General features: G+C 40.1%; 1 protein-coding gene across 2 annotated transcripts in view; it reads right to left on the reverse strand.

The window, feature by feature from the left end:
* Nucleotides 1–705: 705 nt before the first annotated feature.
* The window catches only part of AFTPH (aftiphilin), a 107943-nt gene continuing 88894 nt past the window's right edge, over nucleotides 706–19754 (reverse strand). For both annotated transcript variants that reach the window (XM_077485965.1, XM_077485966.1), the window contains 2 exons: nucleotides 5140–5263; nucleotides 706–2914 (listed from right to left, as the gene is read on the reverse strand). In XM_077485965.1, the coding sequence (XP_077342091.1) occupies nucleotides 2770–2914; nucleotides 5140–5263 (269 nt within the window). In that variant the 3' untranslated portion in view covers nucleotides 706–2769. The remainder of the gene's footprint in view (nucleotides 2915–5139; nucleotides 5264–19754) is intronic.

A 19754-nucleotide genomic window follows, 5' to 3' on the forward strand; every position in this document is an offset into this window, starting at 1 on the left:
AGTGCTATAATATCTCTGGCCTGGGATCCCAGGGTAGTTTGTTGTAACTCCCCAAACATGTAGTCCTGAACACTACACATTTATAACCTGGGGGCCTTAAAAGCAACTTTGGAACCCCTATTTGGAGTTCCAACACATTGCCTTTAATGTGCATACAGTTCCCACAGAACAGCAAGCAACATTTTCATATTCTCAATAGGAAACAATAGTACTTATTTATTACAAAATCAGAGGAAGTACTGACTTAGCCCTACCCGAAAAGAGGAAAGGAAAGTTGGAAAAATCTGTTTGAACAGTTGCAAGTTCGCATCATTGGACTAAATCAAGACAACCTCATCAGCCTGGCCAACTACAGCTGACCCATGATCACACTTAAAGTTGAAATTCAGTCTTTTTTTGTTTGGGAAACAGCATCGTATGTTAGTTAAGGTTAAAGGTTTGTATCCTAGTACTTGTAGGCTTTTGCTGCTGCTAAAAGATCTTACCTGCTGTGCCTCATCAGAGCCCTGGATACTGTTCTGAGCAGCTGTCCTCCAGCATTAAGGTTAAAAGGAGAAGTATGGCCAAAGCGTGTTTGGCTGTACTTCTATGGATCGAAGGAGTGCAGTCATTCTGCACTCCTGTGACTGGTTTTCCCATACTGGACCCATACTGCGTCCACCTAGGTGAGTATAATTTTTGGATTTTTTTCTGGCATTCCATATATTTTATTTTATTTTTTTACAGCAGCCACTGCTAATGATAAAAGTTGCACTGTCTGCCCACCTACCTCCTTCACCATTCAGAGAACTCATCAAGGCATCATAGTGGAGCAGCTGAATGACAGCATCTACTCTGCCCATTCACGAAAGGCAATGCATTGTAGGAGAGTTGTAATGTAATCAATAAAAATTACAGACAGGGTAAAAAAAGGGAGGACAAGCAGCACAACTTTTCTCAGTAGCATTGATGGACGTTAACCTTAAGGCCTCATACACACAGGCATTCTTCCTGCCACTTTTAGGAGCATCAGGCTCTTTTTTTTTACAGCTTAAAAACGTCTCTCCATGTTATTCAATCTGTCCATGTGCACATAGGCTTTTAGGAGCTGTAAGTGGCAGAGGCGCTTTCAAGCTGTAAAAACAAAACAAAACAAAAACCCAGGGACTTCTGCAGCAGCAGCATTAAGCTTTAAAAAGCCTCATGGGCCTAAATGCATATTAACGCTGTATACTGGGTTAAGCCTCGTCAAGTGTTTTTAAGCTGTAGCGGCTCCAAGGAGGCACAGTGGGAAAGATTTTTTTGCAGAAGCAGACACCTGCAGGTAATACAACATTACGTAGAACTGTGTTTGGTGTTGTATCCCAAATAATATACACTATAATTCCAGCTGGTCATACACTTAGCAAATTTTAACAGGTTCCTGAGGAACTGGCTGAAATTTCATCAATAGGTGGCCCTGTCAAGCTCCACATCTTTTGTTTGAAAAGCTAAAGGATCCAGGTAGAAGATTGTTGGCTGAACAGTGAATGCAGCCAATCAGTTGCAGTCATTGTTCATGTATTATCACAGTTTCAGGTGCCGGCTGTCAGAATACAATAACTGGCAGAGAAGATTCACCATTTGCACTGTGTTGAACAAAAACAAAACAAAACAAAAAGAAAAACTATGAATGTTTAGTCAGCCCATAGATCCGATTTTCTTTCCTTCCACTATGGGTAAAAGGAAAGAAAATCACTCAATTTCCTCATCAACACAGTCAGTGTTGATGGGGCAATGCCTCCCACAGTGCTATTGTGTTCTGCCAGCAGGGGGATGTGGGGAGCCTTTCTGGTCGGCAGAAAACAATGATTACTACTAGCAGCTATAGCCGCCTGCAGTAATCACTTGTAAATAAAAAAAATAATCCAACAGGCTAGTTGTACCTAAGTTGATCATTGGATCGACTTGGGTACAATCAGCCTTGCCTATAGATGGATCGCATCTTGACCGATCCTTGCTAAACCAGACAAATTTCGGGTCCATGTATGGCTGGCTTTAGTCTATGTAGCCCGCTGCAACCAGATCCCCCCTTCTGCCTCTAAGCACATTATGGGGCTACAGTGAAAGGCAGAATTTCACAGGCTGTGATGGGCAACACAAACTGTCTGTGACAATACGCCCACGACTTATGGACCGAACTGCACACACAAAGAAAGAGGCCAGATAAAAACTCTAAAAAAAAAAAAAGACCGATATTGCTGCCTTTTATAAAAGAGCAAATTTGCCAGAAAATTAAGTGTTATGCTGCATCTGCTGGGTTGGTGTTCCCAGAGAGTGGGTTATGCACGGATGTCCGCTCCACGTCGGTTTAAGTCAAATTAATACATAAAATGAGCAACATTGAACACATATATGTAACAGTACAACAACGGTAATACAACTGGAAAAGGGGGAGATGATGTCACCGCAATAGGCTCACAGGCAGTGAAGGTTTTGCATGTTCACGTTTGTCTGTTTTTTATTTTTATTAAGAAAGGATCCACCAGTGTATGTAACCCAGCACATCAGGAGGAAAAGGAAAAAAAAAAAGTTCCCCTTGCCATTATATACAAATTATCTGGAATAATTTTTATATAAATGAAGGATTCAGTGTTGAACTATACATCAGAGTGTATATATACCCTTTGTCATTCTGCTTACCAACACTTCATCTAAAGTGATTGTATGAAGCAGACACTTTTTTTCCTCTTTAAAAAGTTTGGATATAAAACATCCAATGCTTTTTGGATTTTTTTTCTTCTTGTCTGATCAGTCTACCTTGTCTTGAGAACTTGTTAAAGGTGTTAATGAGACAGGGAACATCAACACCTTGGCATGCATGAAAGACAAGTCAGGAAGGCTGGCTATTACTTTGGCAGCCTCTTTGCTAAGGTTCTCATCTCTCCGAGGTTTTCTGTTGAGTAGAAAAAAGGGAACATTGTGTTAACCCAACCAGAAACATACATAATTAAGAACATGGAAAAACAAGAGATGGTGAACAGAGTTCATACATGATTAACAGTATACTGTATTATGACAACTTCCATGTTAAAGTCCATAAGGCTTTGTGTATCAAACTTAGAGGGATGGGAAAAGGAAAATGTTTCTCACAATAATCAGAAGAGATTTACTTATACGTTTATATAAAATTACTGACAAAATGTGAGAGGTGTTATTTTAGGTTTTATTATTCTCTTTCACCCCCAATACCGTCAATTTTATTTATTTATTTATTTTTTACACAAGGCCTATAATCTAATATATAGTATATATGCTAATCCAACTGAATACTGAGTCAAGGATTAATTGACCTTATAAAAGGTTAACCACTTGCCCACCGTGCTATAGCTGAATGGTGGCTACAGCGTGGCCGGCTAGTTCTGGCCACTGTCATATGATGGCGTGACATGATCCAAAGGACACTGCTGTTCACAGATTGAGGCAAAGAGCCAATCGGCGGCTCTTTACTACATGATCAGCTATGTCCAATCACAGCTGATCGTGGATCTAAACAGAAGCTGGTTATGGTGTTCTCCTGTACTGCGAAGGCGCAGCACTTGCGCAGTACTAAGCACAACAAAGTCTCCGAAAATAGCCGAAGCTGAACACAGCCTAGCTGCGCTCAGCATATTTTTATTCTGACTCTATGTCCAATTGGATGGTGGGGCTTGAACCTGGACATAGGTTAGAATGTAGTGCGCAGGCGCCGTGTACAGCTGGCTTTGGCTATTTTCGGAGACTCCGTTATGCTTCGCCTGTGCAGTACAGGGGGATCCTTATCCACCGGGGGAACTTTCTCGGAAAGACAACGGAACTCCTTTTCTCATGCTGACAGCATGAGGAGAGTAGAAGAGAGTGCAGTCCCAACAGTGCCACCAATCTGTGCCCATGAGTACGGCCTATTAGTGCCCATGACTGCAGCCTCATCAGGGCACATCAGTGAAGGAGAAAAATTACCGGTTTGCAAAATTTTATAACAAACTATGAAAAAGTTTGATTTTTTTTCAAAATTTTCGGCCTTTATTGCTTTATTTAGCAAAAAATAAACAGTGGTGTTTAAATACTACCAAAATAAAGCTCTATTTGTATGAAAAAAAATGATAAAAATTTTGATTTGCGCAATTGTCATTCAAAGTGCGACAGCGCTAAAAGCTGAAAATTGGCCTAGGCAAGTGGTTAATTAACATTTGCTATTTTCTGTGAAAATCCAAACGCATCGATATGGTTATCATTAGTACAAACTTTCACCAGGATATTTGCATAAAATAAAAAACTTCAAACCAAATTGCCTTATTTGTATACTGACTCACTAATCACTATTGCCCTTTCTTCCTTGTTTCCTGAATTCAAAGGGACTGTGAACCACTGAAAGCTGCAATGTTTAGGGCTTGTACCCACAAACATAGGTCTCTGTAGCTAAGCTGTATACTGTTAGCATAAAAACAGTACACTTTAGGTGGCATTAAAGTAGGATACAACTGCAAAGTAGCTTTGTGACATGTAAATGTTTGTGTGATTCGGTGACCCCTGGCAAATCGGCATTTGACCCCTGAAGGGGTCGGTTGAGAACCACTGCTATAGGGGGATTTCAAGAAAGAAAGGGACTTAGTCAAGATAACATTTTCCAACACAAGTCCAGATTTGCAGCCAACTTTAAGTGTCACAAAATCTAGTCATTTTGACATGTGGCTTTCACTTAAAAGTAGAAAACTTAAGGTGGAAAAGTCCCTGTGAAATTAGAGCCTCCATGGAGGAAAGAGATCCACCTCACCATAACTACCAGAGTGTGATCTATATCCAGCACTGCTCGCTCTCTCCTCACTGGGAATTGAGGCAGCAGTGGAAGCCACTGGCACCTGCTGCTGTCAATCAAATACAATGAGGAGGCAGCAGGGGATGGGGCCAAGCCGGGCTATATGTGTCTACAGACCCACACAGCCCGACTCAGGAGCTGCCCTGCGTCTGCCCCATAGCAAGCAGCTTGCTATGAAAGCAAACGGAGAAGAGGAGTGGAGAGCACTAGCGAGAGACCCAAGAAAAGAATGTTCAAGGCAGCTCTGAGCAATACCATCATTCAATTAAAAAAATAGCTTTAGTAAATGCTTTAACAAGAATAACTTGCAACTCAATTTAACTCACTTTGCAGAAGTGCTCGTTGTCTCTGCTGTAGACATAAGTCTTGCAAACGCGTCCGTCACTTTGTTGCTGGCACTTGAGCATTCCACTTTTGAAGTTGTCAACGCATATAATTCTGGATCCACACCTTGCAGTATAAAATGATAATCAGCAAAGGCAAACCTCAGCGTCGTGTCCCATCACAACCACCACAACCCACACAATTCTCTAAACATCTGAGTGTTTCGGTTAGGAGGTATGGGGTTCCAATTTCAGCTCATGAAGACATTCCTGGAACTGTGCACTAGAGGCTAATAAAGGGTGCCACAACATTGTACATATAGACTGTATTTGTAGAGCAATACACCCCTTTCACCTGAAGGAAAAACTGTGGGGATGCATAAAGAGGTCTCCTCATTCCATACATAATCACATATAGGCTAGGGCTCTTCCCAAAACAAGAAGTCATAAATGACAAACAACTTTTGCAACAAAAGCAGTTTAAAATTGGCAAAATGAAAAAGTCTCCTAAGCGCACTCAGATGTTTACAGAAGCCTGCAGAGAACTCACACTAAAACACAAAAATCGCACTAATGCTACTACGTTAAGCTTGCTGAAGCATGAAGGACACTGAAACCAGCACCAATTAGTAACCATCAGAATTTTCCAAGAAGTAGTTCCTCAGAGTCTGGAAATATAGCAATATGTTATGAATAGATGACTTACCCATTTTATAGTTAAATCCAGAACGTATAATGAAGAATAATAATGAAAGTATATTCAAGAGATCTTCCCACAAGAGAAGAGAACTTCTTTTTATTAAGAAGTGACTGAAAACCCTAAATCTTTACTTTGTTGTCACTGTTTTTTTTTATATTCTTCCTAAAGCTGGGTATACACTAGTAGAATTTTGTTCAACATTTTTCAACACAGAACATTGTAAGGCGTTTGTCCATTCTTCTAATAATTGGTGGGATGAAATACGCATTCGTTTTTGAAAATTCGAAGGAGCAAGATGGGAAATTTCTCTCGAATGTGCAAATTTCTAACAGTGTTTTTGGTTTTCCTTCTGTAAAGTCAATTGGTTTCTAAATCAAATGTTAAAAAGCAATGTACAGAGAATTTTCGTACAAGCATTCTAAGAACTTTATTTGGAAATCTATCAGTGCATACCCAGCTTAAGCTTCCTCTTTTCTCCAGAGATAAAACTAGAGGCCTGATATATCAACATGTTGGTTACCCCTCAGTCACTGGTATCAAACCTGCCTTGAAACAATCTGACTGGTGACTGCGAGGATAGAACACACTGATAGCGCAGACTTAAGTATTTTTTTTTTTTTTTTTTTTTTTTACACGTACAGAAAGATTTATGAGCCCTTTGCTTCCAGTTCTAATCCCTAGACTAATTTAGTTATCTTGGGTGGGTGCTGTCAAAAAAAAAAAAAAAAGGGAAATGATGGCGCCCTGTATATACCATAGCGAAAGATGAAAACCAATGGATTTACCAACTGGGAACTGGTGGAAGCTGTCATTCTTTATTCTGGGATGTTTAACTACAAACCACACCCCAAGGAAAGAATAGAGACAATGTACAACTATATATTTTGCTCATGTCATAAGAAATGTGTCCTTGCCTATGGTCTGTTTTTTTTTGTTCTTGAAAAAAAAAAAAAAATCAACTTCCCCTTCATAAAAAAAAAAGTAGATTCCATTTAGTGTTTAATGTTTTATCTGTGAGGTGTGCAACTACTTCTACACACATAGGGGTCTAAAAAATATATATATATATCACTGTGAAAATGTCTCAGTCCCTGTAATTTGCTTAATGTGTTTATTATATCGGATTGCCATCTCCATCTATTTGCCATATTATAGTATTTTCCGATTTGAGTCACTACACACGACACTTTTTTTTTTTTTTTTTTTTTTTTAACAAAGCCCTTACTGTAGAGGTCTTTTATACAGTTAACCCCACCTACATTTGAGAACTGAAAGGGACAATAAATCCAAAGCAGAAACAATACTCAAACATGCTGGCATTAAGTAAGCCCTCCACCTGCAAAGCCATGAAAACTAAAACAGACAGAAAAACGGACAAAAATCCAATCAATCATACGCCCTTGTACCCATTAACACTCATGAGAACAGCAACCGAGGCACCATCAACAGCTATTACTTTGCATCATGCCTGGGAAAATGTATAACCAGCTGACCATTGTCATTAGTGATAGCAGATCCACACAGCACTGTCAATAGTATTTTAAATAGAATTCCTTAAAATACAGACAGGTGAATGTATCATCATATTCTGGATATGACCTAATCACAAATAAAGGAAAAACTTTATGGTGCATGGAGCATATAACTGACGGGTCAGCTGTTAAGTTCCCAGGTATGGTCACACAAACAAGAACAAAAAAAAGGAACACATTCCCAAAATGTTCAGCACGCTCTGACACATGACTTTCCCAGAAACAAGTTAAATGTGTTAAAAGGATGGTAAGATCACAGATGTGTTAAAGTGCATCTGTCCATTTGCAGAAAATGCCATATGCCAGTAGGAATGAGGGTTGGGAAGACAGGCATTGTCCTTTTCCGCAGATCTGAAAGTATTAGCGTATTTTGAAATAGTGTTCAATCTTAACTCCTGTATCATTCATCCCTAATTACAGAATAGGCATGTGGTCATGGCAGCTCTTTCATTGATATTTTGAGATGATGAATAAAGGCTGTCCTCATCTGTCTCACTAACTGGTAAGTGCTTTTACTCTGAGAATCAAATAAAGGCATAAAGGAAGAAAATGGGTTTTACAGTAAAACCTGCAACAAGAGAAATTTGCATGATGCAATGTCTAGTTGCTTGGCTGCTATGTTTTTGCTTTAACTCATACTGAGCCACTGACCTGGCACACGTCATATACAAATCGGCAATGTCAGAGTAAAGTCCCTAGCCAAACTTTACTTTACTTTACCAAACGTTACTGCTTTGGGTCAGTAACTGGAAGTACTGTAGCAAGTGGATCAGCATTATACAGTCATGTAAAAAAACAAAAAACATAAGTATACCCAATGGAAATTGTTGACTTTTTCAAGATATGTGAATAGGCAAACATTAAAGAGAAGTATGGGAATCTGGGTTTTTGTAGAATCATATTTACATAGGTGGATGCAGCATCACTCTGATTCTGCAACTGTCCCCTGCCAGCTTGAACACTGAGAACCGAGCGATCAAACACCGCTGATAACTCGGTTGTCAGAGTTCCCCGAGCAGAGAGCTGGTGACTGTCAGTCTCTGCTCTGCCCTCATGCTCTTTGGAGTGCTGGGCTGTGGAAGAGGCGGGAGCGGCCGGCTCAGGCTCTCAGTGGCTTACAAAGAGGCTGAGCTGGGTGTCGGTCCAGGCATGTGGGCGGATCCCGACCATATGGTTGTGATCTTGCCCGAGTCTGGACTGGCTCTGTGGCGTCAGCTGACAGCGGGCTGAAGCCTGCTGTCTGCTGAAAACGGGTCACAGGAGTACAGAATGAACTGCACTCCTATGATCCACAGGAGAAGTACAGCCAAACAAGCTTTGGCTGTACTTCTTTAGATTTGAATTCAAACAGTGCCTACACATAAAAGTGACATACTTAAAGAGGAAGTAAACCCTTCCAAACAACTTGGACCTATAGGTAAGCCTAGATTAAGGCTTACCTGTAGGTCCAAGCAATATCTCCTAAACCTATATGGTTTAGGAGATATTTGCCCGAAAATGGGCACCGCTGTCTACGGCGCATGCGCCGTAGACAGCGGCGCGCAGGCGCACTAAATGCGGCAAATCCAAGAATGGATTTGCCAAATTTGTCGACTCCCGTGCGCATGCGCGGGAGTGACGTCATCGCGGCTTCGCCGTATGACAGCAACGGAGCTGCGAGGCGCGACTCCCGTGCGCATGCGTGGGAGTGACGTCATCGCGGTTGCGCCGCTGTCATTGGTCGGAGCTGCGAGACGCCACCAGCAAGATGGACGCGGCGGACTACAGGGATCAGCGGCGACTTCGCTGGCTCCTGTGTCAGGTAAGTGACACATAATGAGCTACTATGCGATGCATAGTAGTCCATTATGCTTTACCTTTGCAGGGAAAAAAAGAGGAAGTAAACCCATCAGGGTTTACTTCCTCTTTAAACAAATGACACACGGTATTAGGTATTCATTTTCATGATCTAAATCAGGGGTCTTCAAACTACGGCTCTCCAGTTCTCATCATGCCTAGTAATGTCTGTGAATGTCAGAGTTTTACAATGCCTTATGGGATGTGTATTTTCCGCAACAGCTGGAGGGCCGTAGTTTGGAGATCCCCGATATAAATTAATAAAAATACAGATTGGTCATATGGAAAAAGTACACCCCAACATTTACCAGCACTTCAAAGCCAGTGTTTCAAATTAGGGGCCAATAATTAGAACCTCCTTAGGGAGTATACATATGGAGCCTTTAAACCTCAGACATCTAGGGCTAGTGTTGGCTTTGCTATTAACATGTGTAGGGTCATTATGCCAAGATTGACAGAACTTTCAAAAGGCCCTGATAAAGAAAATTGTACATGCTTCTGAGTCTGGCAAAGGATTTAAATAGATTGCCAAATGATTTGAAATCATTAATTTCACATGTGGTTTAGATTTCAAACTGCTAAGTTTTTACAAGTTTTGTCCAAGTAAGTTCAACCCAAGATCTGACCATTTGATGCGTTGTTTGGTCACACTAACCTTAGAGATGGATGCTTCAAGCCAAAAACAGTATTCAAGGAGAAAAATCTCATAACAGCTGTGAAGCCTGGTGGTGGAAATGTTAAAGTTTGGGGTTGTTTTGCTGCTTCAGGGCCTGGACAGCTTGCAATCACTGAATCAACTATATATTCCGCATTATATCAAAGTGTGCTTGATGAGAATTGGAGGCCATCTGTCCCAATGCGGAATTCGAACTGGAAATTATTCTTTCAGTATGTTTTGAAGCACAAACCAGAAGGAATGGCTCATTAAAAAGATAAGGGGTTATGGACTGTAAAGCCCTGATTTGATTACTATTGACATTTTGTAGGGGGATTTTGAAGCAGTGAGGCAATGCTAGGAAATTCCTTGTTAAATCTTTTTATTTAATTTCAAGAGAAAAAAAAAAAGAGAAGTTTACAGATCATAACGAGCATCATATCATGAGTATCGTAAACAATATAGTTATAATCAGGTATTGATCACATAGATTAGGTATGTTATAAGTGAAAGTATAAGTAACATAGAGATTGTATACTATAATATTATAAAGTACTGAACTAAATTAGGAACGAACTATATGAGAGAATTAATGAAATATGCCTCCAGACCACCTGTCCACCCCAAATGGGTTAATGCTAGGAAATTCAATCACATCTTGCAAATGAAGGAATTTTGTATTGAGGAGTGGTCAGATTTAGAAATTGTGGCCAGTTATACAATATGCCTACAAGTCATTCCTACTAGAAAAGCCATATCAGCTTTTAAGGGCATGTGCACTTTTTACACTGTACACCATTACATTTATTGCTACTTTTGCTAAATAAAGGATTGAAAATTTCTCCTATGTTTATAGCATACTTATTCAGGTATAGCAACTATATCTTATCTGTAAGCAGTGTTTGCATAAAAATTGAATGCCTGTTGAAAAAGTCAACAACTTCCATGAGATTTACTTAATTTTTCACATGACTGTAGCTAAGTGACGAATATATTCGGAAGGCAGAAGTCAACATTTGCAACTTTTGTGTTAAAAGTTATTATTATTGGTACTACAGGTACTTACAGTGCCTTGAAAAGGTATTCATACCCGTTGGAATGTTCCCCATTTTGTCATGTTACAACCAAAAAATCTGAATGTATTTCATTAGGATGTTATGTGATAGACCAACACAAAGTGGCACATAATTGTGAAGTGGAAGGAAATTGATAAATTATTTTCAACATTTTTTGCCAATAAATATCTGCAAAGTGTGGCGTGCATTTGTAGTCAGCCCCTTTTACTCCGATACCCCTAACTAAAATCTAGTAGAACCAATTGTCTTCAGAAGCCCTCAGAGGATTGATAGAGAACCTTAGCAAACAAATAGCATCATGAAGGTCAAAGAACACACCAAACAGGTCAAGGATAAAGTTGTGGAGAAGTTTCAAAAAGGGTTAGGGTACAAAAAAATATCCCAAGCTTTGAACATCTCAGGGAGTACTGTTCCATCCATAATCCGAAATTGGAAAGAGTAGGGCACAATGGAAAACCTACCAAGACATGGCCGTCCACCTAAACTGACAGGCCAGGCAAGGAGATCATTAATCAGAAAAGCAACTATGGTAACTCTGGAGGAGCTGCAGAGATCCACAGCTCAGTTGAGAGAATCTGTCCACAGGACAACTATTAGTCGTGCACGCCACAAATCTGACCATTATGGAATAGTTGCAAGAAGAAAGCCATTGTTAAAAGAAAGCCATAAGAAGTCCAGTTTAAAGTTTGCAAAAAGCCATGTGGAGGACACAGAAAACATGTGGAAGGTGTTCTGGTCAGACTTAAGCCCCATACACACTATCAGATTTTCTGCTGATTTTTTCCTTAAGATTTACCAAAACCATATATGGAGGTCAAACCTTAGGAGTCTCAATTTGTATGCAATCAGGCAGGCCCTTGCACTACATGGTTTTGGTAAATCTGAAGACAAAAATCAGCAGAAAATAGTGCGTATGGGGCTTAACACTGCACATCACCCTGAACACACCAGCCCCACCGTGAATCATGTTGTGGGGATGCTTTTCTTTAACAGGGACATGGAAGCTGGTCAGAGTCAATGGGAATATGGATGGAGCCAAATACAAGGCAATCTTAGAAGGAAACCTGTTAGAGTCTGCAAAATACTTGAGACTGGGGAGGAAGTTCCCCTTCAAGCAGGACAATAATCCTAAACATACAGCCAGAGCTAAAATGAAATGGTTTAGATCAAAGCATATTCATGTGTTAGAATGGCCCAGTCAAAGTACAGACCTAAATAAAATTGAGATTCTGTGGCAAGACTTGAAAATTGCCGTTTACAGACACTCTCCATCCAATCTGACAGAGCTTGAGCTATTTTGCATAGAAGAATGGGAAAAATCTCACTCTAGATGTGCAAAGCCTTGTGGAGACCCTCAAAAATACCATCAGCTGTAATTTCAGTGAAAGGTGGTTCTACAAAGTTTCGACTCAGGGGGGCTAAATACAAATGCACACCACACTTTTCACATATTTGTAAAAAAGTTTGAAAACCATTTATCATTTTCCTTCTACTTCACAATTATGTGCCACTTTGTGTTGGTTTATCACATAAAATCTCAATAAAATACATTTACATTTTTTGGTTGTAACATGACAAAATGTGGAAAATTTCAAGGGGTATGAATACTTTTTCAAGGTACTGTATATAGCACTGTCAATTTACGCAGTGCCTTACATATACTATACATTCACATAAGTCCCTGCCCTCAAAGAGCTTACAATCTATGGTCCCTAACTTGCATTCATACACACACATACTAGGACCAATTTAGACAGGAGCCAATTAACCTACTAACATGTCTTTAGAGTGTCTGAGGAAACCAGAGTAAACCCACGAAGGCACAGAGAGAACATGCAAACTCTAGGCAGCTAGTGGTATTCGAACCAACGATCCTGGTGCTGCTAGGTGGAATTGCTAACCACGTAAGCACTGTGCTTTTCAAATTAAATTCCAAGAAACTTTTTTTGGATATAAACCTGTCAGGGAGATTTTGAGGTATGAAGGACCATGCAAATCACTCCCCTCCCTCTCACGTGACAGTGCGGGTGCTTGGCTGAGCACAGTCACAAGGGCACCAAAGTCCTCAGCGATGTGTCAACTTTAACTAAAGCAACCTGGAGCTTACACAGGGCTTTCGTTACTTGCTAATCGGCAGCTAAATGGAGTGGCAGGAGAGCAGAGGGAAGGTATGTGCTTCTAGGGAGAGTGATAGTAATGCAATTGGCTTTAAACAAGAGAAGGCAATATGTTTTGTCTCATTTACATTTTACATCAAATTCTAAAGATATTTAGAGAAGCCAAGAGATCCAAGTAAGCAAACGGCTGTTTTAGTAGACTACACTAGACTAGCACCATATAAAATTATCAATGGAGACTCTGAACCCTGGTTAATTGATAATGTGTGTTCACCTTTTTCACCTTACAGAGGAATGCCATTCGTTTCTAGACACAAGCCACATAACATATGTAGGTACCGTATTTTTACACAGATATTTTTCATACACTATCTAAAAAGGTTTCCCCACTTACAGAAGGAAAAGTGTATGTGAACTTCAGAGAACATTCTAAATTCTTTGCTTATTTTTATTTCATCTATGGAATTTTTGATTATATCATTAAAAAAATATATATATCAAGCAAGTTAAAACCCTGAATGTCACATGTTTCAAGTACACTTTAAGCTTTACAATGGGTAGTAATAAAATAACCAACGTTCTCCCCTCTACCCCAATTTATAAAGACTCAAATGTGCTTTGGGTTTTTTTTAGGGAACAATCTAACAGAGTAATACTTACTTTACGCCAAGGCCCCATGACAGCTGGTGGTCAACTCCTGTGCTCTGTCACCTCACACAATGCAGGACCAGTGTTGGCCTTGTACATGATACATTGCCATGATAATGACAATACTGGCAAGAAAAGATTTCAGGGGACACTGCATTACAACCAGAAATGAAAGGAAAGAAGACTGCAAGACCAGGGGGTAAGGTATGTATTATTCCATGTTAAAGTGACCATACACATATGAACCTGAACAATCTAGGTATGAGAGATCACAAACAGTGGATTCATCATTCGATCGATTGAATGATAGTATCAGTATGTGTTTGGGTACTTTCAGATTATACCCTTGCAAAACAAGCAATATATTCTTCATTAGCTGTAAAAAAAAGGAGGACACACAGTTTTGTTTATTTTATTACTGCCCTGAGTTAAGCTTCAACTCTTGATGATTATATTTAAGAGGCAAAGGCTTGTAGACAAACTGCAACATACTGCAACATTATTTCAGTAATTCAATCCAAAAAAGTGAAACCGATATATTATATAGATTAATTACACACAAAGTTATACATCTCAAGCATTTCTTTCTTTTGAGGAAGGCTTACAGCTAGCAAAAGCCCAAAATTCAGCATTTCAGAAAATTTGAATATTGTAGACTTATTGTGCCACACTCCAATCAGCTAATTAACTCAAAACACCTGTAAATGTTCCTGAGCCTTTAAATGGTCTCTGAGTCTGGTTCAGTAGGTTACATAATCATAGGGAAGACTGCTGACTTGACAGTTGTCCAGAAGACAGTCATTGAAACCCCACACAAGGAGGATAAGTCACAAAAGGTCATTTCTAAAGAAGCTGGCTGTTCACAGAGTGCTGCATCCAAGCACATTAATGGAAAGTTGAGTGGAAAGAAAAAATGCGGTAGAAAAAGGTGCACAAGTAACAGGGATAACTCTAATTTTGAGAGGATTGTAAAGCAAAGGCCATTCAAGAATTTGGGGGGGATTCACAAGGAATGGACTACGGCTGGTGTCAGTGCTTCAAGAGCTATCACACTAGAGTTGCCATGACGAGTCAACGTAATCGATTACATCGACTACAAAAATACGTTGACGTGCATGCAGGGTGTCGATGCGTCACAGTGCTTAGTATCTCTCAGTATCTACCGCTCTCCTCCGTACTGCCACCCCCCTCTCTTCTCCCCCTCCATGCCTCTGTCCCTAGGTGTGCAACGGATCGTCACCAATCCATGATCCGAGCGGGTCATCCCACTCAGATCGGCACATGCCATGATCCCGGCCTTCGGAAAGGCCGCGGCTTCGGCCTAGCTCTGAAGCGGCGGCCATCTTTCTACACCCAGGCTGTTTACACTGTGATCGCTCCAACGGAGCGATCACTTGTAAACAAACCGGCGTCATGACATGATGATGGTTCCTCTCTCCCCTCTCTGTACTAATCTGTACAGTGGAGGGGAGAGATCGGATGGAAGCAGCCATCCCTTCATACACTGAAGTACCCAGCAATACAGTGCCTAGCCATACTCTGCTGTACCCTGCCTAGCCATACTCTGCCGTACCCCAGCCATGCTCAGCCGTACATATATATTCTTTTATCTTAACTTTACAAAAATAAGTACATAAAAAAAAGGTAAGAATATAATACTTATATATAATATATATATGTATGTACTAGTTATATTCTTTTATCTTACTTTTTTTTTTAATGTACTTATTTTTTGTAAGGTTAGCCAAAGGATTAATTAACTAATCAAAAAAAAAACCACTAGATTCATTAAAAAAATTTAAATAAAAATAATCGGATAGTCGTTGACTAATCAAAAAAATAATTGATAGATTCGTCGACAGACAAATTAATCGTTAGTTGCAGCTCTACACCACACACACTCACGTTTTCAGAACATGGTATACAGCTGTCGCATTCCTTGTGTCAAGCCACTCCTGAACCAGAGACAACAATCAGAAGCGTCTTACCTGGGCTAAGGAGAAAAAGAACTGGACTGTTGCTCAGTGGTCCAAAGTCCTCTTTTAGATGAAAGTAAATTTTGCATTTATTTTGGAAATCCCAGAGTCTGGAGGAAGAGGCATAGAATCGAAGTTGCATGAGGTCCAGTGTGAAGTTTCCACAGTCAGTGATGATTTTGAAGCCATGTCATCTGCTGGCGTGGCTTCCTTATGAAGATGCTGATTTCATTTTCCAGCAGGATTTGGCACCTGCCCACACTGCCCAAGTTACCAATACCTGGTTTAACGATCATGGTATCACTGTGCTTGATTCGCCAGCAAACTCACCTGACCTAAACCTCAGAGAATCTGTGGGGTATTGTCAAGAAGAAGAGGAGAGACACCACACCCAACAATGCAGATGAGCTGAAGCCGCTATCAAAGCAACAAGGGCTTCCACAACACCTCAGCAGTGCCACAGGATGGTCGCCTAATTTTCTGAGATACTGAAGTTTGGGTTTTCACTAGCTGTAAGCCACAATCATCAAAATTAAAATAAATATGCTTGAAATATATCGCTCCGTGTGTAATAAATCTATATAATATATGAGTTTTACTTTTTGAATTGAAATAAAGTAACTTTTTGAGGATATTCAAATTTTTTGAGATGCACATGTATATTTTACAAATGGGTCATAATAATTTGACTAGTTGCACCTGTGAAGTATAATGACATCTTCCTTTAAAGTGAACATGCAAAACCAGAGAGTCACTACACAATAGTAACAAACTACAATATAGCAATCTGGATAAATTGCATGACTTTATTATGGTTTGATTAAAAAGATAAAAGGATATAATTCAGAACAAGTGGAATGCATAATAGTCACTGCTCAAAGACATTCTGGAGACACGGTTAATATTTAAAATCCTAACAAATTTTTGTTGGTTAGAATTTTTAAGGGTTTTTATAGACTGTCGGTGCATACAGATGTCTCGTAACGGATTTTCAGAATCGGTGAGTGTACTGTGTACCACAGTCAGTTAAGGCCTATGGTGACCATAAAAATTGGTATACACCAAAGGAATTTGTAAAAATCTCTAGAGCCAAGCTTTAGAGGGCTCTATATAGGAGGCACACACGTCCAATCTCTTATTGGAAACTTGTTCTATCCCACTCCATAAGCAATAGCTCATCACGCTGCTGTTTAACATCGTTCTGTTGAGTCTTTCTACAAGTGCTTGGAAAGTTTTATTGTGTAACGTGCTTTATAATGACTATCTTCTTATAGGAAGGATCTAGCAGATGCTAAATAAAGATCATACGACACACAATTACATTTCTTTGGTTTCCCTACTGAAAGTCTTGAATATATGTGTTACCCATAATTGGCTCACTCAAGCGATAAAGTTGCAAGCTTTTAAAAGGACTTTTAAGTTTTTTTTTTTTCAGGCATTATTGCTAATGAGTTTGCTTGGCGAATGAATTGAGGGCGTGCTTACATCTTTACAACTGGTAAACCGGTAAATACACAATACATACAGTGCATCTGGAAAGTATTCACAATGCTTCACTTTTTCTACATTTTGTTATGTTACAGCCTTATTCCAAAATGGATTAAATTCATTCTACAAACAATACCCAATTAATGACATTGTTAAATTAGTTTGTTTGAAATCTTTGCAAATACATTAAAAATAAAAAAGGAAGAAAAAAATGTGGATATAAGTATTCAGAGCCTTTGCCAGGACACTCGAAACTGAACTCAGGTGTGCATCCTATTTCAACTGATCATCCTTGAGATGTTTCTACAACTTTATTGGAGTCCCCCTGTGGTAAATTCAGTTGACTGAACATGATTTGGAAAGGCACACACCTGTCTGTATAAGGTCCCACAGTTAAAGAGCAAGTAAACCCCGCAATATTTCTATTTTTTTTTTTTTACATTGCCAAGCAAGAGATATATAAATTACTCCTAAACAAGCGTTAGAAGTGCCTTTTTTAGTTGTTTGATTTTGCAGTATCGTCCGGGTATCATTCGCACCATTCTTTATTCCGTTTTCCGAAGCCGATGCCGACGTCTTTTCCACTCCTTATCTTTGCCGAAATCTCGCACATCTGCCGTAGCTTCCTCTGATTCACTCCCCTGTGTGACGTCTTATTCAGTCACAAGGGGGAGTATCAGGAAGACCAGAATCATTTCTAAATCGCAAGACTTCTCCTCTGTGCTGTTCAGAGGGGAATCTCGCTCACAGTAAATTCCAAAAACATGCAGAAAATAAACGGCACAATATACATGCCGCTAATGAAAGTGCATACTGTGCAATCGCACATGATGTCATCACAGATAGACAATTTATATTGAAACTACACAAGTGCACTTTCACAGGCAGCGATTAGCTGTCTGAGTTATGTAGTATCTGCTAAGATTAAGTTGTATTTGAGGGTTTACAACCACTTTAACAGTGCATGTCAGAGCACAAACCAAGCCATGAAGTGCAACGAATTGTCTATAGACCTCCAAGACAGGGTTGTAACAAGGCACAGATCTGGGGAAGGGTACAGAACCAAGTCCCAATGATCACAGTGGCCTCTAAATAGAACAAGTTTGGAAGCACCAGGACTGTTTCTAGAGCGGGTCGCCAGGGCAAACTGAGCGATCAGTGAACTGCCTTAGTCATGGAAGTGACCAAGAACCCGATGGTCACTCTGACAGAGCTCCAGCGTTTCTCTGTGGAGAGAGGAGAAGCTTCCAGAAGAACAACCATCTCTACATCACTCCAACAATCAGGCCTGTATGATAGAGTGGCCAGATGGAAGCCGGTCGTTAAAAGGCACATGACAGCCCGCCTGGAGTTTGCCAAAAGGCACCTGAAGGACTCTCAGACCATGAGAAACAAAATTCTCTGGTCTGATGAAACAAAGATTGAACTCTTTGGCCTGAATGGCAAGTGTCATGTCTGTAGGAAACCAGGCACCGCTCATCAACTGGCCAATGCCACAGCTACAGTGAAGCTTGGTGGTGGAGACATCCTTTATGAAAACCTGCTCCAGAGCTTTCTGGACCTTAGACTGAGGTGAAGTTTCTTCTTCCAACAGGACAACAACCCTAAGCACACAGCCAAGATAACAAAGCCAAGCTTGTAGCATCATACTCAAAAAGACTTGAGGCTGTAACTGGAGTCAAAGGCGCTTTAACAAAGTATTGCACAAAGGATGAGAATACTTATGTACATGGGATTTTTTTTATTTTTAATACATGATTTCAAACAAACTTCTTTCATGTTGTCATTATGGGCTATTGTTTGTAGAATTTTGAGGAAAATAACGAATTTAATCCATTTTGGAATAAGGCTGACAAAATGTGGAAAAAGCAATGCGCTGTAAATACTTTCCGAATAACAGTGGTTTTACCTGTTGTATAACTGTCCATCTATTCCTGATAATTCAGTGACATTTGACAGGAGGCTGAAAAGCGATACGTTGCCTACAGGATGCCCATTTTAACCCTTTAAAGGCTGCAGCTCCATGCCATTACTATGGTTGAAGAAAAGTTGCCGTTTGGCCCTATTCACTTTTTTTGTCAGGGCTGCAAAGCATCAGGGCCATGGCATGTGTACCACCCCGCCATAGGTACCCCCACACCCAGCAATACAATTGTGTCCACTCTCCAAGACCAGGGTTCTGACTGGACAGTTAAAGTGCAGCAGCAGAAGGATGCCTCTGCACTCTCATACCATTGGCATGTTCCTTGTCAAAAGATATGCATGCAGTGCATCCGATTAGAGCCTTGTGTTGCTTCTCCCCCTCCCAAACTGAATGCCAATGTACAGGAGAAGCTGAATGCCATATCAAATTCATACTTTCACTAGTTTACTAACCAATAAAGTGCATCACAAATTTCGAAAAGGTCTACACTGACTGATACAAAAAGTTACCGCAGTACACTACTTTGCTTTCCTTAAAAGCCTCCAATAAGTCATGGTGATGTGTTCTGTACAGTCAAATACAGCCCTACCTACCAATCTCTTTAGGACACAGCAAAGGCCCATGTAAGCACATCTGGGAGAAAGGTACCTTAAATCAATGGCAGAC

The sequence above is a fragment of the Lithobates pipiens genome, unplaced genomic scaffold, assembly GCF_037356315.1.
Source record: "Lithobates pipiens isolate NorthernLeopardFrog02 unplaced genomic scaffold, aLitPip1_a1.2 Scaffold_18, whole genome shotgun sequence".
Taxonomy (NCBI): domain Eukaryota; kingdom Metazoa; phylum Chordata; class Amphibia; order Anura; family Ranidae; genus Lithobates; species Lithobates pipiens.